Source organism: Podarcis gaigeae, assembly GCF_964106915.1.
Source record: "Podarcis gaigeae genome assembly, chromosome: 5".
Lineage (NCBI taxonomy): Eukaryota > Metazoa > Chordata > Lepidosauria > Squamata > Lacertidae > Podarcis > Podarcis gaigeae.
The window spans coordinates 95,313,081-95,331,798 of NC_139681.1; the positions used below are offsets into that span (position 1 = coordinate 95,313,081).

The following is an 18,718-nucleotide window of genomic DNA, read 5'->3' on the forward strand; positions in this document are numbered from 1 at the left end:
CAGCTGCTGCCCAAGAAAGAGAAAAGAATTATTATTATTATTATTATTATTATTATTATTATTGCTATTACTGTTATTAAGTCAGCAGTACAAATGAGAAAAGCTTACTAGCAGCACTTCACATAGATGGAGGTAGCTTTTCCAAGGCCTTTACTTCTGAGTATCTGGCTGATATATCTAGCTATCCTATCAAAACCTTCATTTATGCCTGGCAAAGGGACTTCTGACCATAACACATATGCTTGACTCACACCCTTTCTGGTTCATTCAGTTCAAGTGAGGACCAATATAACATTTCTGCAACATTAAACTATGGAATTTGCTCTCAGAAGATGTAGTGATTCTAATCAACTTGGATGACTCAGAAAGAGAATCAGATAGGTTCATGAAGGGTAAAGCTATGAGTGGGTACAAACCACAATGGCTATGTTCTGCCTACACTGTGGCTATGGATATCACTTTCTGGAAATTGTAAGTGAGGAGAGTGCTGTTGCATTCAGTTTCCTGTTTGGAGGCTTCCCACAGACATCTGGAGGACTAGACTGTGAAGATAAGATGGCGTCCGGCACGCTTCTGTTGCGCCAATCGGACGTCTGTGCCGATAGAAAAACTTGAGATCCCCTCAGCTCTCTTTGCAAAGTCGTTTAGCAGAGTTTGCAGCGGCAGAAACTGTTGCCTTTGTGTGTGGGTAATAAATCAGACTGAACGCAGCTTCTTGCGAATCTCCAACAGTCTTTAATGAGAAGAAAAACATCATAAATCAGCCCGGCGAGAGAGCAGACATCCTTTCGCTCTCTCAGCCAAAAACGAAAGGAAACTCACACAAAGAAAGATTCCTGTATGTGAACATAATCACGCCTCAGAATGTGAGACGTCACACTGTTTAACCCTGTAAGTTCTGATTCTCCTCACATAGACAGGTCCTATCTTGCCTGGTCCAGCAGAGTTCCTCTTATGCCTTCGTACTTTTATTAAGAAACAGCAAAAATGAATGTGCAAGCAACTGACACCTTCACATGGCCAACAGCATGCTGCCATCCGGTTTGAATAATATGAGATGGGTTTTACACTAAAATGGAAAAAGTGTCTGTTTTAAGCAATGACAGAAGTTTGAGTAAAGTAGGACTAGAGGGACACTGAGAGGAAAATGGTGCTTTTAAAAAAAATCAGAGGTTTGCATTGCCACGGGGAATAGCACAGAGTTTGTAAGGATGGGGATGTGTTGTAGTCCCAAGTAAAGGCTCTTGATTGAGTTCTTTAATGCCTTCTGGCAGCTGGAAGCTGAATTTTCTCAGCAGGCTGGTCAGGAAGATGAAGATTTCGATCTTTGCCAGCTGCATTCCCAAACAAATGCGAGCCCCTGAAGAGGAGACATGGGAAAGTCAGCAACTGAGTAATAATTTACATTTCAGTGTCAATTACTTCGCAGCTATAAAACATGCTATACTGTATGATACTTTGGAGAACTAGACATAGGAAAGTGAAAGAAGAAGAAGAAGAAGAAGAAGAAGAAGAAGAAGAAGAAGAAGAATTTGTTATTTATACCCCGCCCATCTGGCTGGGCAGCTTCCAACCGAATATTAAAAACATGATATAGCATTAAACATTAAAAACCTCCCCAAAAAGGGCTTCCTTCTGATGTCTCCTAAAAGTATTATAGTTGCTTATTTCCTTGACATCTGCTGGGAGGGCATTCCACAGGGCAGGCACCACTGCCGAGAAGGCCCTCTGCCTGGTTCCCTGTAACCTCACATCTTGCAGTGTGGCAACCTCCAGAAGGCCTTCGGTACTGGACCTCAGTGTCCGGGCTGAACGATGGGGGTGGGGAAGCAAATGTGTGGGCTTTTACTATGGTAGGGGAAGAGGGAAAATTTGGAAGGAACCCACAAGGGCCTATTTTAAAGCATATGTTTCCATGCTTTACTTTCCTACATGTTTGTAATTTTAAATCTTTGTTGAGGTTCTCTCACCAAAAAGTACTTCCCCCAAACCTGGATCTTGGCAGCCAAGGAATTCTCCTTTCTATACACCTATTTTTGCCTTGACACCAACAAGAACATGTTAAACAATACTGTATAATCGTTTAAAGATGAACCAGTCCTTTTTTTAATTTATAACATTCTCGTCAACAACTGAATAGACATAATTCTATGTATTAAAAAGTCAACAGGAGCCTTTAAGTTAGCAGTGAGGATGTCTGCTGAATACTTGCAGGCATGGCGCAGACAACAATGCCTGGCTCCTGACACAGAGGGTGCAAAAATATTCCTTTGTTCTTTGAAAATTGAAACCTGAACATACACCAGCCTCCTTTACAGTTCAGAGTGCAAGAAGTACAGAAGTGGGATAGTTTAACTGCAGACTCAGTTCTGAGTACAGTTTCATAAAAGGCTAAATTACATTCCATGAAAAGAGGTGGGGGAGCTTTAGCCTTGTCACCTGAAAAGAAGTTGGATGGCATCAAGCAGTGACGTGTGACAGGGAGCAACCCTGGTGCTGGCAGTGTTACCTCTCAGGGACAGGGCAATGGGGTGGCAAGTGCAAAGTGTGAACCCCATAAGGGTTTGGGTACCAATGAGTCCAAAATCAGCCACCCAGAAATTCCCTAAATTATCAACAGCCTTGCCCCATCCTGCTGACCAGCAGTGCCACTCCTGCCAAGGGGATATTGCATCCATTCTGCCCTACTCTCTTGCTGCTGATGATGTCATTTCCTGGAAGCCAACCAATATGCATGTCTATAGACCACAACTCAACTTGGACTTTTGCATTCACCTGCACCAAATGGCAGATATTCTTCTCTGTCCACAAATTGTCCATTCTTGTCCAAGAAATGATTCGGGTTGAACTTTGCAGGAGTCTCCCATCGTTTTGGATCAAGAAGAACAGAGCGCAGATCAAAAAGAATGGCAGTCCCCTGCAAATAAGAAAGAATTAACTTGGAATGCATTCAGATCAACACATTCCAGGATTCTCACTCACTGTCCCAGGATGAATCTTTGCAGAGTTCAAGCTGAATGGAGTTTTGGGGGGACAGGTGGGTATTTAACAATGGCCATATTCATCCTCAACTTCTTTCTATTTAAAAAAATATTTCTATACAGAAACACAGCAGGGCCTCCCCCAACCTGTTTCAGAAAGGCCTCGCTGAGACCTTTGGCCACTGCATGCTCCTCTGAGGTGCCACATGGCCCCAGGAATAGCACTAGTGAAACATGTCTGCAGGTGGAACTCCTGTTTTAGACTACACAGGAAGTTCCTGCATGGCTGGGGGCATATCTGAATATGCAACCTACTCATAGACTCTTGGGATACAGGCGTGCAGTTGTATCACTCTTCTTTACCTTGGGAAAGAGAAAACCATGCATCTTCACATCCTTTGTACATTGCCTAGGAACCCCCATAAATAAGGCATATTTAAAGCGCTGCATTTCATGAATCACAGCATTGGTGTAGGGCAGTTTCTTCTTATCTTGATAGCAGATTCTGTGAGAAGAACCTAAAACATCTTCTATCTCCTTGTGGACTTTATCTGAAGAAAATTACAGAAACAGAAGTTTATTTTGAATATATGTCAGGGAATTGGAGGCTGAGAAGGGGGAGAGAATGGGGACTCTGTTGCTAAGCCTCTGTTGCTTAGCAGCTGTACTTCCTCGGACGAGGAGGGTGACGAAGGGCTGTCAGGAAACAATGAATCAGAGAGGGGTTGGGCCACTTCCGGGGCCCAGCTATTCTCGTAACAGAGGAAGGAAGGGAATTGGGTTCAGGAAGTGGATTTGCTGGAAGAAAATGAAAGCTGATTCAGTCTCTGCAACCCGACTCACCATGATGCAGGCTGACTTTCAGAGCTCTGTACATAGCAAGAAGAAACCAATAAATCTTGTAAATATGGGTGGATTCCCGGACTCTTATCTCTGCTAGCACTCACCAATCATCCCTGACAGCTTGCAGAGACTCAGTTGCCGGGTGCTAGCAGGAGAGAGGAGATAAGAGCAATGGAGGAGCAACTGGCTGATTTACAGTGACGCAACGCCAGTCTGGAGGCTCGGGCGGAGGAACTGCGTATCAGATTGGAGGAGAGTCGAGCGCATCAGAGAAACGAGAGGGGACCTGCTGGGAAGAACAATGCCTATGCTGGTGGATAAATTTAACTGGGACCCTCAAGAATATTTGGGATTTAAAACGGAGATGAAATATGCACTAGAACTGCAGGGGGCTGATTTTGCTAACGATGTTTAATTAGCCACTTATCGGGCCCGGCTAGAGATTGGGTCACGTCACTGATAGCAGCTAATAACGATGCTCTTCGGGACTTGGCAAAGTTCTTTGAGGCAATGGACGTTATGTTTACACATGAGAGTCAAGTTGATATGACTCAGCAGGAGCTCTTGGCTTTGAAGCAAGGGAGTTTGACTGTGCGCAGTTACTGGTCCCAGTACGCCATGCTGGTCCACAAGCTGGGGTGGGATTTGAGTTCAGAACCAGTGCAGGCTCTGTTTAAGGCTGCACTGAATTCTGAAGTGAAAGATAAGCTTGCCAGAGGGCCTCGACTCCAAAGCTATGGGTGGCAGCCCGGTGTTCTTTGTGGACAAGAAAGCTACGAGCGAAAAGAGACTTGTAGTAGATTTCAGAATGCTCAACTCCTTGACGGAACCCATGGCCTTCCCCATGCCGAGAATCGACAACGTTTTGGCGAGAGTGCGGAAAGGGAACATTTTTACTAACCTGGACCTCCGGGGGGCGTACATGTTAGTTTCTGTTTCTCTCACTGAGCAGCTGCTTGTAGTCAGAAGACTATGTTTTCATTCCACAGTGCAGATACTGCAGTGCAGATACTGTTGTGATTCCCACAGGAAAGGGAGACGGGATGTGACGTTCACTGGTTTCCTGTTTCCTTTGTTCTGTCATTTCTTTGTTGGAGTTGCTCTCTGCTTCTCACAGAGACAAGATGTATATTTGTATGCTCTCAGCATAGCTGTGATGGCCTGGGATTCCGATTCTGAGAGTGAACCGGAGGAATCCCAGCCGGCACAGGAGTCCCCGCCTCCAGGGCTGGCTGAATTGGGGCAAGGCCTAGATTCTGAGGAGCCTGCACCTGTGCCAGATCCTCAGGAGCAGGCACCAGGTGAAACCATTCTGGCCCCAGAGGTGCTTGAGGACTCAGTGTCTACAGGTGAGCCTCCCCCGGGGCCCAGTAACCCTTCGGCCTCTCCTGAACTGCAGAGGCTTAGGGCAGAGAGGCGAAGGGAACTGGTTTCTCCCAGGAGTAGTGCTCGCCTTAAGGGCAGGAGAGGCAGGGCTCCTGGGGGCCGGGACCGCCCCTGGCCTTAGAGAAGATAAAGGTCAGTCAGCCCAGTCCCAGATTGCGGGAGCAACGCCGTTGTGGAGTACTTGCTCTTACCCGGACCTAGACCTGTACTTCCAGTGTTCCTGTTCCTCGCCCTGCTTCCTGCTTCTGATCTTCCAGCGTTCCTGTTCCCGCCCGGCTCCCTGTTTCGGACCTTCCAGTGTTCCTGTTTCCTGCCCGGCTTCCTGCTTCTGATCTTCGAGTATTCCTGACCCCGCCCGGCTCCCTGTTTCGGACCTCGCGTCTCATCTTGTGAACTTCTACCAGGCTAGTGACTCAGGACTGAACTTTGGCTACAGTAATAGTACCTTCTGAGGAGATTTCACCCCTCCCATACCCAAGAATCTCCTGATCATCTCCTGAGGTCTCTGCTGACTCTACAGAGAGGAGGAGCAATGTATTGCTCTCTACTTAATTAGTCAAGTGAGTGAATCTCTGTGTGAGAGAGAGTCAGTCAGTGTGTCGGAGAGAGAGTGCAAGAAATCGTGTTTATAGATAAGATTGCTGCTAAGAGCAGCTGCAGGCACTCAGAGTATAGCATTGATTTATGCTCAGAATATTTAGCTCTGTATATAGTTTGTATCATAGCTGTAGTTATAGAATAAAGGAGGATATTTTACAGAGCTGCTCTCCGAGTGGTTTATACTCTGCAAGACTCTGCAAAACGCTGCTGCGCAACGACTGCATTATTGAGACAGTGAATCCGGTGCTCTCAGCTCCAAGCTGTGAGTCCACAGCACTGTGACCTGTTCCTGTGGGAAAGGAGGTCTCTGGCAGTGCTACCCAGCTCGCCTAGCCCAGTCGGGGCTGTAGTGCATGAGTCCAGTTGGTACACTGGCTCAAGGGTGATGCTGACACCTCCCCCCCCCCCGGGACCAGCACAATAGCTTAGTAATAAAGCATAGCAATGTAGCACCATACCTGCCTCATCCTTTCGTTGCGGACTCTGGGAATACTCTGCTGGGCTCAAGCCAAGATGAGCCATATCAGCTCAGAGGATCGGAGCTGAATTTAACTGACAGTACAATCTCATCAGGGTGCGAGAGGGCAACGAGTGGAAAACCACCATGTTTACCCCACTGGGGGGGCGTTCGAATATCTCGTCATGCCTTTCGGCTTGCAATGTGGAAGTCCGTGCTTCCAGGCTTTCATGCACCACGTGCTGGCGCCCAGTTTTAGCAGTTTCTATTGTGTCTCTAGGCTCATCCTCTCCTGCTGTCGTCTTCTGCTTATTTTTTTAAGCACCAACCACTTGTCTTCTGAACACGCTGCACTCCCTTCATCACTGAGTTGCCCTTTTGAGTTAATTCTCTAGTCCTGTGATGGCATGTGTGCATGTGACAAGAAGAGCATCGTACATGTTTCCATGCTACATTCACACATTACACTTCGTGCTGTTTCATTCATGCATGCCGTTGAAACTAAGATTGAATGGCACTTTTTTCCATTGCCAGATGAGAACGACACTTTTCAGAAAGCTTTTCACTGTGACTCCAGTAACCCTTTATGGGCAGTGGATTTGGCCCCTATTGGATCTGATGTGATATTATAGATTGCTGAGAGAGAGAGAGAGAGAGAGAGAGAGAGAGAGAGAAGACGGTGGTCCAGGACTCCTGTCCATACCCCCCTAGATACACACACAAAATTTTAAAGCCAGTAGCACAAGTTCAACATGAGTCAACAGTACGATGCAGCAGCAAAAAAAGACCAATGCTATTCTAGGCTGCATCAGCAGAAGTGTTGTTGTTGTTGTTGTTGTTAATTGCATTTATATACCGCCCTATACTTGGGTGTCTCAGGGTAGTTCACAGAATAAGAAGTATAGGGAAGTCATAGTCCGACTCTCTTCTGCCTTGGTGAGACCACACTTGGAGTTCTGTGTGCAGTTCTAGGTACCCCAATTTAAAAAGGAAATTGACAAATTGGAATGTGTGCAGAGGAAGGCAACCAAGATGATCAAGGGTCTAGAAACCAAGATACAGTTGAGGGAGCTAGGGATGTTTAGCCTAGAAAAGAGAAGAGGAGAGATGGTAGCCATCTTCAAATACTTTAAGGGTCAGCACATGGAGGATGGAGCAAGCTTGTTTTCTCCTGTTTCAGAGGGTAGGACTCGAACCCATGGTTTCAAGTTACAAGAAAAGAGATTCCACTAGACATCAGGAAGGACTTTCTGACAGCAAGAGATGTTAGACAGTGGAACAGTCTCCCTCAAGAAATGGTGGGCTCTCCTTCCTTGGAGGTTTATAAGCAGAGGCTGGGTGTCCATCTGTCATGGATGCTTTAGTTGAGATTCTGGCATTGCAGGGGGTTGGACTAGATGACCCTATGGTCTGTGGCTGAGGCATTGCTTTTGGTAACATAGGGAGCTGCCTCATGCCTAGGGGTGTCCAGCTTTCTTGGGGGGGGGGTTGGCTCTCATTGACAGATTTCAATTTCAATGTTGGTGGGGGTTGACAAAAAGAAATCTCTGCACCGGGTACCTCTTGACCTTGCTATGCCTCTGGTTCTTGGTATGGCATGAGAATGTTCTCTCAACGTCCAAAGCATTCAGAGAGAAAGGAAGAAGTAACCCTGAATTTCATGTTGTTGATACATTATAAAAACTGAATGTGCTTCGTAAAGAAGAATGAATCTGGTAACGTGAAGGACAGAAGGGGATATGTATGGTCCTGGCTGAATATTGGGAGGGGGTATATTAAGGATAACATTTTAAAGTTTCACAGGCATAAGGTTCACTCTTCCTCCAGTACTTAGTAGGGATAGTGTTCAGGGGTGCAGAGCAGTCTGGGAAAATGGATATTGTCAAGTTTTTCTTGTCTTTTCTTTCTTTTCCTTTCCTTTCCTTTCCTTTCCTTTCTTTCTTTTTCTTAAAGGGACAGCATAGCAAAGAAGACAAAGAGTCTTCTTGAATGATTCTGAGGATTTTGAAGTTTGGAGAGAATGCTGGGATTAAAGAAGATTATATAATTACCATTATTATTCAGAATGTTGAGAACGCATAAAGGAAGACAAATCAGTTGTATTGGAGGAAATATGATTTGAAACTATGATTGATGATTACGGTATATGGTTAAATAAAGGAAGAATAACTCAACTTAAATATCAGGGGACTGCCCTTGGAACAGGGGATACATGGAGCTGCCGAAATCTCTGAGAAGCAGTTCCTTGTCCACCGGTGGGGAAAGCCACACCTCCAACGGAGAACAGAGGGAAGGGGTCAGCCAAGAGAGGAAAGGGCTCGAGGATGCTGCTGAGAGCCCAAGCACCTCACCGTTACCCAGCTTGCACAGAGGGTGAAATACAAGGAGGGGAGGAGGAGGCTTGGGGTGCTGAAGTTGTTATGCTGGGGGAGAAGCCGGAAGGGGCCACTCCCGGATTCTGCAAGTGACTAAGATGGACATGGACATTTTAGATCTGCACTGTAAATAGTTTGAACAATAAAACCTGTAAAAGACAGGTTGGAGTCCTCCCTGGTTACTGGCGAGCAACCACCACCAGCACCTGACATTAAATAACTGGAGAAATGTTATAGTTAGATAAAAATCTAAGCAGGAATTTAAATATGCACAGCCGGTGGAAACTGAGGAAAGGATGGAAAAGTAGCAGAAATGAGGGGAAAGTATGTTCTTGTTTCTTTTCTCTCGTTCCTTTGCTGCTAACATTTTGAACGGGGAGTGGGTGAGAATCAACTTTTAAATTTGTTGTAAATGTGCATTAATTTGCTATCAGTTTCTTAAATTTTTTGGAAAATCCATAACATATAATTGACACAAGAATTACAGTCCACTCTAGAGATCAAAAGAATCCCTGCACAGGTTTCCCTCTCTCACCTTGGATATCTGGATGACTTGCCAGGAGGAGAAGCGCCCATTTCAGAGAACTGGTGGCTGTGTCTGTCCCTGCTACAAAGAGCCCGGAAATACTAAAAGCCATGTTTTCTTCATCATAGGTGGACTCTGGGTCGTTTTTGCTCTGATTTTGAAAACGGGGAAAGTATCATGTCATTTACATGCATTACAATCTGTCCATCAGCACTTATTTTATCTTAACCCCCCCCCCTGCTCCTATTAGGATACCACCAACACATGCTTCCTGAGGGGTGAGGTGTCCTCTTACACTGCCTGAGGAGAAATAGGAAGATGCCACCTCCACTGCCCTGATGTCACTGCCTCAGCCTGCCTCATGTGTGGGCCGGCCCTGTGCTTCGTAGCTGGTTGTGACAAGAGACCCATGCACACATTCCTGTGTACACAGTGGTAGCTGCTGGTGCTGCATTTGAGAATCTGTGGGTTAGGATAATAATCCAACACTGGCAGGGGATGAGGGATCCAAAAGAATCTCTCTGGCAGCAGATATTCAAAATGTGCATTACTTATCACAAAACATATTTAACCATTCTTTAGTCAAATTTGAGTGTTCAAAGATTGTTCCAGTAATGCAAGAAGAAAAAATATTTTGACCTTTCTAGGGTAGGAATAAATGAGGCAGGAGTTTGAAGTCATATTTAGTTTAGGAACATTTTCTTTAGGATTTGTGAGGAGTGATTTTTCCTCTTGCTATGCATTGTAATGTATAATGAAACATCTGCCACAATACACTTGGTGAGTTGGCCATTCATACTATTTGGGCATTCTTACTGTTTGGGCACCACAAGCAACATTTCAGTGGTGAGTATGTTCCCATGAGTTTTACAGGGGTTTTCAAAAGTTTTTGCCCACTGCTCTGTTGGATCAATCAACTGATCTCCAGTGCCCACTACCCTAATAAAAAAACACTATTCAGAATAGTGGTTTGCACAACTCACTAAGAAAAATAATAATCCAATAAATCTGAGGAAAAGTAACTCAATGTCATTTTCAACTGAGATTCAGGGAAAAAATATTGGTGTCCTTGGAAGAGATTAGCATTCACTTATAACAGGAAATATAATGATTCCTTGGATGAGCAGCATTCAGCTTCAAAGCAGATACTTACTTTCTCCATCTGAAGCAGATAGAAATCAATGAGATCCTGTGGCTCATGCAGAGACTGATTCTCCTTATGCTTCTCTATCTCCTCCTTTGCAAATGAAAACACCATCTCTGAGCAGGACAAGGCCTTCTTGTGGGGCCCTGGGAGATGTTTCATGAGCCATGGAAACATTTCATACAGCTAAAGGAAAGATAGCAGACATGCTGCCATTACCATGAGGAAGCTTGGTCATGTAATTCATGAGTCAATTCATTTGAATTACTGGTAGTACTTAAAACATGACCCAAATTATTCTTCAGAGCTAGCACATTAGTTTGAGTCTCACTGAGAAGAAGGTAGGAGTCTGTAGCTTCTCTTGAATCTCACAATGACTGGTTCTGGGAAATATCTCTAGCCGAATATGTGAAAGAAAACTAGGGGTCAAAGTATTTTTCTAGCTCCCAGGCTTCATTCAAAACTGGGCACAATCCCAGGCCATTTGTTGGGAGGTGGGGGGTGGCTGGAGAATACAGATGGGGAGACATTCAAGTCAGTTCACATTTAAGACTGAATTTTCCTAATATGCAAATTGAAACACAGCCAGCCTTTGAAATGTGCAGTCCTCCAAATCTTGCAATGCAGTTTTAAAATTTATCATTCTTTATTTTATTTTATTTTATTTTATTTTATTTATTAAATTCCCCAGTTCCCCAAACAAGTAATGCCCATCTCTTCCTTCAAAAAATCAAAGGTGAGAGCTGTTTGCTAGTTCTGCTGGATCTCTCTGCGGCCTTTGACACCATTGTCCATAATATCCTTCTGGACCATCTAGAGAGTTAAAAGATTGAGGTTGAATCCTGACAAGACAGAAGTACTTTTTTGGGGGGACAGGGGGAGAGCAGGTGTGGAGGACTCCCTGGGTCTGAATAGGGAAACTGTGCCCCTGAAGGACCAGGTACGCAGCCTGGGAGTAATTTTGAGCCCACAGCTGTCCATGGAGGTGCAGGTTAATTCTGTGTCCAGGGCGGCTGTCTACCAGCTCCATCTGGTAAGCAGGCTGAGACCCTACCTGGATGCGGACTGTCTTGCTAGGGTGGTGCATGCTCCAGTTATCTCCTGCTTGGACTACTGCAATGCGCTCTAAGTGGGGCTACCTTTTAAGGTGACCCGGAAACTGCAATTAATCCAGAATGTGGCAGCTAGAATGGTGACTGGGAGTGGTTCCCGGGACCACATAACACCGGTTCTGAGAGATCTGCATTGGCTCCCAGTACATTTCCGAGCACAATTCAAAGTGTTGGTGCTGACCTTTAAAGCCCTAAATGGCCTTGGTCCTGTATACCTGAAGGAGCGTCTCCATCCCCATCGTTCAGCCCAGACCGTGAGATCCAGCGCTGAGGGCCTTCTGGCGGTTCCCTCATTGTGAGAAGTGAGGTTACAGGGAACCAGGCAGAGGGCCTTCTCGGTAGTGGCACCTGCCCTGTGGAATGCCCTCCCTTCAGATGTGAAGGGAATAAGCAGCTATCTTATCTTTAAAAGACATCTGAAGGCAGCCCTAATTAGGGAAGTTTTTAATATTTAATTCTGTATTGTTTTAACACTTGATTGCAAGCCGCCCAAAGTGGTTGGGGAAACTCAGCCAGATGGGCGGGGTATAAATAAATTATTATTATTATTATTATTATTATTATTATTATTAAACCTTTAAGAAGGGAGTTTTCCTATTTCCTAGTTTTCTCATGAAAGATAAATTACTTATATTTTCTGAATCAACCTCTCTAGCAAACACTTCGGAGGTTGGCTCTCTTCCATTGCCTTTCCTTACAAGAACTATGTTCCCAATAACAAATAATATTAAATAAGACAAATACATATCCTGGGTTTGCATCATGGCAATCTGAGGTGAGAGGGTGGAGAAAAGAACTGATCCCCATATAAATAAATGCTAGCCAAGAGGTCTCAGAGTAATGAGACTTCCGGTTTACCGCGGAGCCAAGCACAAGCAGGATTTAGCTCTCTGGGGAGAATCCAGCTTTTCAGGGGGAAACGGGTACTTTGCAAGGGCGCCACAAGCCCCCAAAAACCTCAGGAGGAAGATCCTGAGGGCAGGTTGCCAGCTAGCCGAGGAGTGGTCTCTCTGCTGAAAAGCCCCTTTTAGGAGCAAAAAGAGCAGTGAGATTGAGGCCATTTTCTACCCTCGAGAAGCACAGCCTCAAACTTACCTGATTCAGAAACAGTAAAAAAATCCGGATTTAATTGAGGGAAATAGTTGAAAAGAAAGGATTAACAACGATTCAGAAGCAGCAGGGTAGTAAAAAGGAGGTCAGCCTCGACTGGGATCTTATTTATATGCAAGAAGTACCCACAGAACAAAAAACAGTGAGTTCTCTTGCAGCGGAATATTTAATTTAATATAAACACTTTACTTAAGACTGTGTATTAAACAAAGGAAGGGGCTGAAAGCCCTTATTAAGGGGTTTTTGGGGGTCTTTTTGTGGGTTTCTGGGACTGCAGGAGGAGTCTTCCTGGAAACTTATTACTTTCGTTTTTAGAGAACTGCATTGTTAACTGTTAAGAAGCCTCATGGTGGAATTTTTTCTTCTTTATTTTTTACATGCCAAAGCAGCATTTTGAGAAACTGTCAAGGCCAAAACAAAATAGAAATAGTTGCTGTTATCTGGTTCTTTATTTTGTTTTGTTTTGTTTTGTTTTATCCGGAGGAAAGCTGAGTAAGGAGAAGAAATTGTTTACCCACTCTTCCTTTCCTGCTTCTGACTTAGCTGACATGGACATTGGAGCAGAAGGACTTTGGCTGACTATTTTTACATTTTATGGTGCCAGACTGTGCTCTCGGGGATGGATTAATTTTGGTTTTGCTTTTGAAAATCTCTGGCTCTGCTGCTTTGGTGAAGAGAATTTTCTTTTTTTCCTTTTTGTTCTTTTTTATTTGTTCTTTTTTTCTATTTTTTCTCCTTTTCTCCTTTTTTTTTTTTGCTTCTCTTTTTTGTTATTCTCTGATTTTTTTCTTGGGATTACTGGCTTAAAATTTGGCTGGTATAGTTTTGTTGGAATTTTGATTAAAGGATTGGATTGGCCAGGCAAGTGGCGAAATAATATTTTTATTATTTTTTATTGTTCCTTTGGTGGTCGCTATTTTTTTCTTCTCATTGTCTCCTTCATTGTTCTTCTTTTCAATATTATTATTATTATTATTTGCTTATTCTGATTATTTATTAAGACATTACGTTGGATTAGCCAAACAAGCGGCAGAAAACTTTCTTCTTTCTCCTTTAATTGTTTATTTTAAAGAAATTTTGCCTTCCAAAGATTGATATACACCTAATATACACCTAGTGGCAGGAAGAAGAGAAACAATGTCTCAGACAGGAAAAAGTGGGACAACTTTGGAAAGAAGAGGATCAAAACAGGAAACTGAATTTAAGGGAGACATTTTTAAAATGTTCACAGAAATTAAAAAAGACATTAAACAAAGTGAGAAGAATTTGGAGACGAAACTAGAATCAATGGATAAAAAATTTGATATGACAGTTAATGAATTGAAGGGACAGATGAAGGAAATAACAAAAAGAACGCAAAGCCTGGAAGAAAAAATGAAACAAACAAACAAACAAAAATGAAAAAAACAAGAAGTAAGGGAAATAAAGAAAAAGGAAGAAAAAGTTAAGGGAGAAGTTTCAGAAATTAATAAAACACAAGAAGAATTGTGGGATGCGATTGCTATGAATGAATTGAGGCAAAGAGAATTCAATTTGAGATTGAGATCTGTGCCTGAAGTACAAGGAGAGAATATTTTGGAGAAACTAAAAACGGAGATTGCACAATGGAAAAGTATGGAAGTGGAAGACGTCAGAAAGACAATTCAGAATGCTTTTAGAATTAAAACAAGGACTGTCAAAGCAAAGAAATTTCCAGGAGACTGTTTGATTATATTTAAAGATAGAGAAATGAAGAATTTGATTTTACAGAAAAACAGTGAAAAAAGGCTGTGCATTGATGAAGCTTTTATAATTACTTTTAAAGACGTCCCACTTCGTCTGCTGAAAAAAACATGATCATTACAAACCATTGACACAGACATTAAGGAAGAATGAAATTGAATTTAAGTGGAAATTTCCAAAAGGGATCTCCTTTTACTACAAAGGGGAAAAGTTTAAATTTACAAGCGTTGATGAAACACATAAATTTCTGAGAAGATAGAAAGAGCTGGGAAAAGGGGAGGAAGCAACAGTGGCAGGAGCAGCAGGTCCGGTAGGATTGGAAGAAGAAGAAAAGGATAGTAAAGAAGAAGAAGAAAAAGAAGAAGAAGAGGAAGAAGGACAGGTTTAAGACTTTTATACTTTTACTGGTAAAGGGGACACAAAATGGCACTGAAATTATGGACATGGAATGTTAATGGAATTAATGACAAAAGGAAAAAAAGAAAATCGAACATTTCCTTTAAAAAAAGAATTTGGATATTATTTGTCTACAAGAAACTCATGTGGCGAGAAAGCATAGAAGAGTACTGATGTCAGAGCTGCCTCTAGGTCCCAGCTCACAGAGGACCAACGCCAGGCTGATGTAATGTACAAAAGTCTTTATTGAAGTTTAGTTTCCATTTCAAAGCCAGAGCGTGCAACCCTACGTCTTAAACCCTAGATCGGCGAAGTCCCGTCTGAATCTCCTCCCCTTCCGCATGAGTTTAAGATCCTAGCCCTGCTCCACCTTCTGCGCTGCCCTTTCCTCCTCTGGGTCCTCCTGCCCGCTGGGGCATCGCCCTTTCTGGACTCTTCCGACGCTGAGTTGCTCAGCTCCTCCCCCTGCCTCCGGCGGGCTTTAGGACCCGGTTCCCCATCCTCATCCTCTGCTGTCCCGCGCTCCTGTACATTTGAACTTGCTTCTCGCGCCAACCCAGTGACCTTTCTCCTAACCGTTACACTACTTCTATCACTGCTTCCCTCTTCTGTGACACTGGCCGGATCTGACCTCCCCTCCGTTGTCTGACTCTCCGATGGAGGCGTGGTCAGCTCTGCCTCGTCTTCTCTCCCTGGTGGGGAAAGCACTGGCCCCGATACCTGGGACTCTTCCCCCCCACTCTGCTCTGGTGGGGAAGCTGGTCCTGATTTCCAACTACTGCTCTGGGAGTCCCTGCTGCCCCCTTGCTCCTGGGGCATTCCCCTTGGGAACCCCCTGCCCCTGGCCACTGGCGCCCCCTTCTGTGAATCTTCCGATTCGCTGGAGTGGCTCATGGAATCCCTCGGACCACTGTCCCCTCCTACGCTCTCCTCGGATTCCTCCCCCTCGCTCTCCATCTCCCATCTTCCCTGTGCCTCTGCTCCTGAACCCCTGACAACTGATTAATAAAAAAATTGGGAAATGAATTTGTTTCATCAGACAGAAGCAGGAAGAGAGGAGTAGTTTTGTATATAAAAAAGAAATTTGAGGCTCAGCAAATATTTAAAGATGAAGAAGGTAGGATAATTGCGGTACAAGTCACATGGCAAGGTGAAAAATTGATAATAGTCGGAGTGTATGTGTCAGGGAACTGCCATCGGAGCCAAGAGGAGAGGTAGGGCTCCCCAATGATGCCGGAGAGGGAACCAGCAAGGAGAGAGTGAGAGCTTCCGCTGGGGAAGGAAATCAAGGTGACACCAGGAAGAAAGGGGAGGCTGAAAGCACTTCGGAGGGAAGGCTCCGAGACTCTTCCAGTGAGATCAGCGGGGAGAGCACAGGACCTCCACTTGGGACGCCTACTCTGCGCAGAAAGCTTCCGCGCAGAGAAGCTAGGAGGAGACTTGGAGTCAAGGAATTTTTATGTTGGAAAAAGTTCAGGAAACGCCCACTGACAGATTCTGCCAGTGACTGAGACAGCCGAGTTTTAAGGGCTGTTAAGCCAGGGAAAGGTTTAGCCATACAACCAGCGTGGAGCAGTTTGTGGCTTACGCACAAGCAACCCCAACTCCCATTACAGCAATCCGTCAGTCTTCTAAGTTGTTTGTGCGCAGAGCAGAAGAGGCGGAATCATGAGTCAAACCGGAGGAGCAGGCGCCGGAGAGGGGGCCAGGGCAGGACCAACTCTGGAGGAGAGAAACAGAGATTTGGAACAGCAGCTGGCTCTACTAGCGGCGCGGCTCGATGAAAGGCGGACTCAGGGTGCCCAGGGGAAGCCCACCCCCATCGCAAGGAAGGTACCGGGACTAGTGCAGAAGTTTGGGGGCAATCCCAGAGATTATAATGCATTTAAGACAGAGGTGCAGTACGCACTGGACCTGCAGTATGATGACTTTGTAGACGATGGGGGGAGAGTCGCTTTTGTGATAGGGCATCTGGAAGGCGGTGCCAGAGAATGGATCCGACCCTTACTGGCATCGGAGAATGCTGCCTTAAAGGATTTGAGAAAAATGGACCATATGTTTTCAAGCGATGTGGAGCAGAGCGTGACGTGCAAGGAACTGATGGGGTGCAAACAAGGGAACCAATCAGTGAGAGAGTACTGGTCGCGATTTGTGATGCTTATCCACAAACTTGGTTGGGAACTGGGTTCAGAACCAGTGCAAATGTTATTTGAGGAAGGCTTATCCCCTTGGGTAAAAGACGAACTTTCCCACTCGCCCCGCCCGCAATCGATGGACCAGCTGACTAAAATGGCGCTTGCTGTGGGAGTACGCCAAGAGGCGCGCGCTCTAGAAAGGCGGGAAGGGAGAGCATTGGCATAACAACCGCATTCCTGACGTGCCGGAGCAACCTTCGCTGCCCGCAGAACCAATGGAGATTGGAGGGGTGCACGCGCACGGGGTTTCAAACTCCGGGGAGGTTCACAAAAAGGAAGGGAAAACGACCAAGAAGTGTTTTCTCTGCCAACAGCCGGGACATTTTGCCAGAGTCTGCCCTCAAAGAAAGGCGTGGCAAGGAATGGTGGGGGCAGCTGGTGGTGAGGAGGAGGGGCATAAGGAGCAGGGAAAAGGCAATGCTTGGCTGCAGAAGAGCGGGCACAGCAGCCAGGCAAGCAACCAGTAAAAGTGCCCAAGCCAGACCCCCCCCCCCGGGCAGCCATAGCCATAGAGGTGGTGCTAGAGCTCCCTAACGGACACCCAATTAAGGTGAAGGCATTGCTGGATTCAGGCAGCTCTTGCAACTTCTTTAGCAGGGATTTTGCACTAGAACACCAGCTCCACGTGGTGCCTCTAGAACACCCCTTGCAAGTAATGACCATTGATGGGAGAGAACTCCTGGGGGGGGAGTGACCCACCAGACCCCTCCCATGAAAATGAGGGTCTCCAGACACACTGAGACAATTGCCTTTCACGTTGCCACACTAGCAGGGCCACCAATCATACTGGGAATGAGCTGGCTGGCGCTGCACGATCCAGTAGTGGGATGGCATCAGCGGACAGTCACCTTTGGGTCAGCTCACTGCTTAGAGCACTGCCATGGAGGGGAAACCCCAAGGATGGCAGTAGCCAGGGTGGCAGGGATGGCGATGGGAGAAAAGGGGAGAGTACCACCTCAGTACGCGGACATGGAAGAAGTCTTCAGTGAGAAGGAGGCGGATAAACTACCCCCTCATAGGCCCTTTGACTGTCAGATCAACCTACTCCCAGGGGCCCAGCTGCCAGTGGGTAAGCTGTATGCCATGTCGGACAGGGAGATGCAGGAGTTGCGGAAGTTTATTGACAAGAACCTGAAGAGAGGTTTCATACGAGAATCAAGGGCGGTGGGGGGCAGTCCAGTGTTCTTTGTGGACAAAAGAGACTCTAAAGAGCCCAGATTAGTCATAGATTTCAGGGCGCTGAACTGTGTATCGGAACCCGTGACCTTCCCAATGCCCAGGATTGACGATATTTTGACCAGGGTAAGGAAGGGGAAGGTTTTTACCAAGCTGGACCTTCGGGGGGTGTACAATTTGATAAGGATGAGGGAGGGGGATGAATGGAAAACCACCATGTTCACCCCTCTGGGGGCCTTTGAGTACTTAGTTATGCCCTTTGGATTACAATCAGGCTCCGCCTGTTTTCAAAGCTTCATGCACCACGTGTTGGGGTTCCTGCTGTACAAGAATTGCGTGGCTTTCCTAGATGACATGCTAATCTACTCGGAGAACGAGGAGCAGCATGTTAAGGACATCAGGGAAGTGCTGAAAAGGCTGCAGGAGCACCAGCTGTGGGTCAAACTGGAGAAATGCCAATTTCACGCCCGAGAGGTTGAGTTCCTGGGCTACAGGTTGTCGGACAAAGGCTTAGCCATGGACCCAGGCAAGGTGCAGGCGTGCTAGAATGGGAGACTCCCAAGAACCGGAAGGACGTGCAAAGGTTCCTGGGGTTTGGGAACTTCTATAGGAAGTTTATCAAGAACTTCGCCCACTTAACTGCACCCATCACCCATTGTCTCAGCAGCAAAAAGAAGTTTGAATGGACAAAAGAG

At 45.5% G+C, this 18,718-nt stretch overlaps 1 protein-coding gene and 1 long non-coding RNA gene across 5 annotated transcripts in view; one reads left to right on the top strand and one right to left on the bottom strand.

Annotated features, from left to right (window-relative positions):
- Positions 1-18,718, bottom strand: part of LOC310844916 (cytochrome P450 2J2-like) — a 37,874-nt gene continuing 19,156 nt past the window's right edge. For 2 of the 4 annotated variants that reach the window (XM_083739664.1, XM_083739665.1), the window contains 6 exons: positions 10,322-10,498; positions 9,178-9,319; positions 3,345-3,532; positions 2,776-2,917; positions 913-1,360; positions 4-537 (listed from right to left, as the gene is read on the bottom strand). In XM_083739664.1, coding sequence (XP_083595790.1) covers positions 1,167-1,360; positions 2,776-2,917; positions 3,345-3,532; positions 9,178-9,319; positions 10,322-10,498 — 843 coding nt within the window. In that variant the 3' untranslated portion in view covers positions 4-537; positions 913-1,166. Of the gene's footprint in view, positions 538-912; positions 1,361-2,775; positions 2,918-3,344; positions 3,533-9,177; positions 9,320-10,321; positions 10,499-18,718 lie in introns of all 4 variants that reach the window. The other 2 variants (XM_083739662.1, XM_083739663.1) reach the window with 2 other exon arrangements.
- The window catches only part of LOC310845136, a 60,449-nt gene continuing 51,249 nt past the window's right edge, over positions 9,519-18,718 (top strand). Inside the window, exon 1 of the long non-coding RNA XR_014564501.1 lies at positions 9,519-9,760. This is a non-coding gene — a long non-coding RNA (uncharacterized lncRNA). The remainder of the gene's footprint in view (positions 9,761-18,718) is intronic.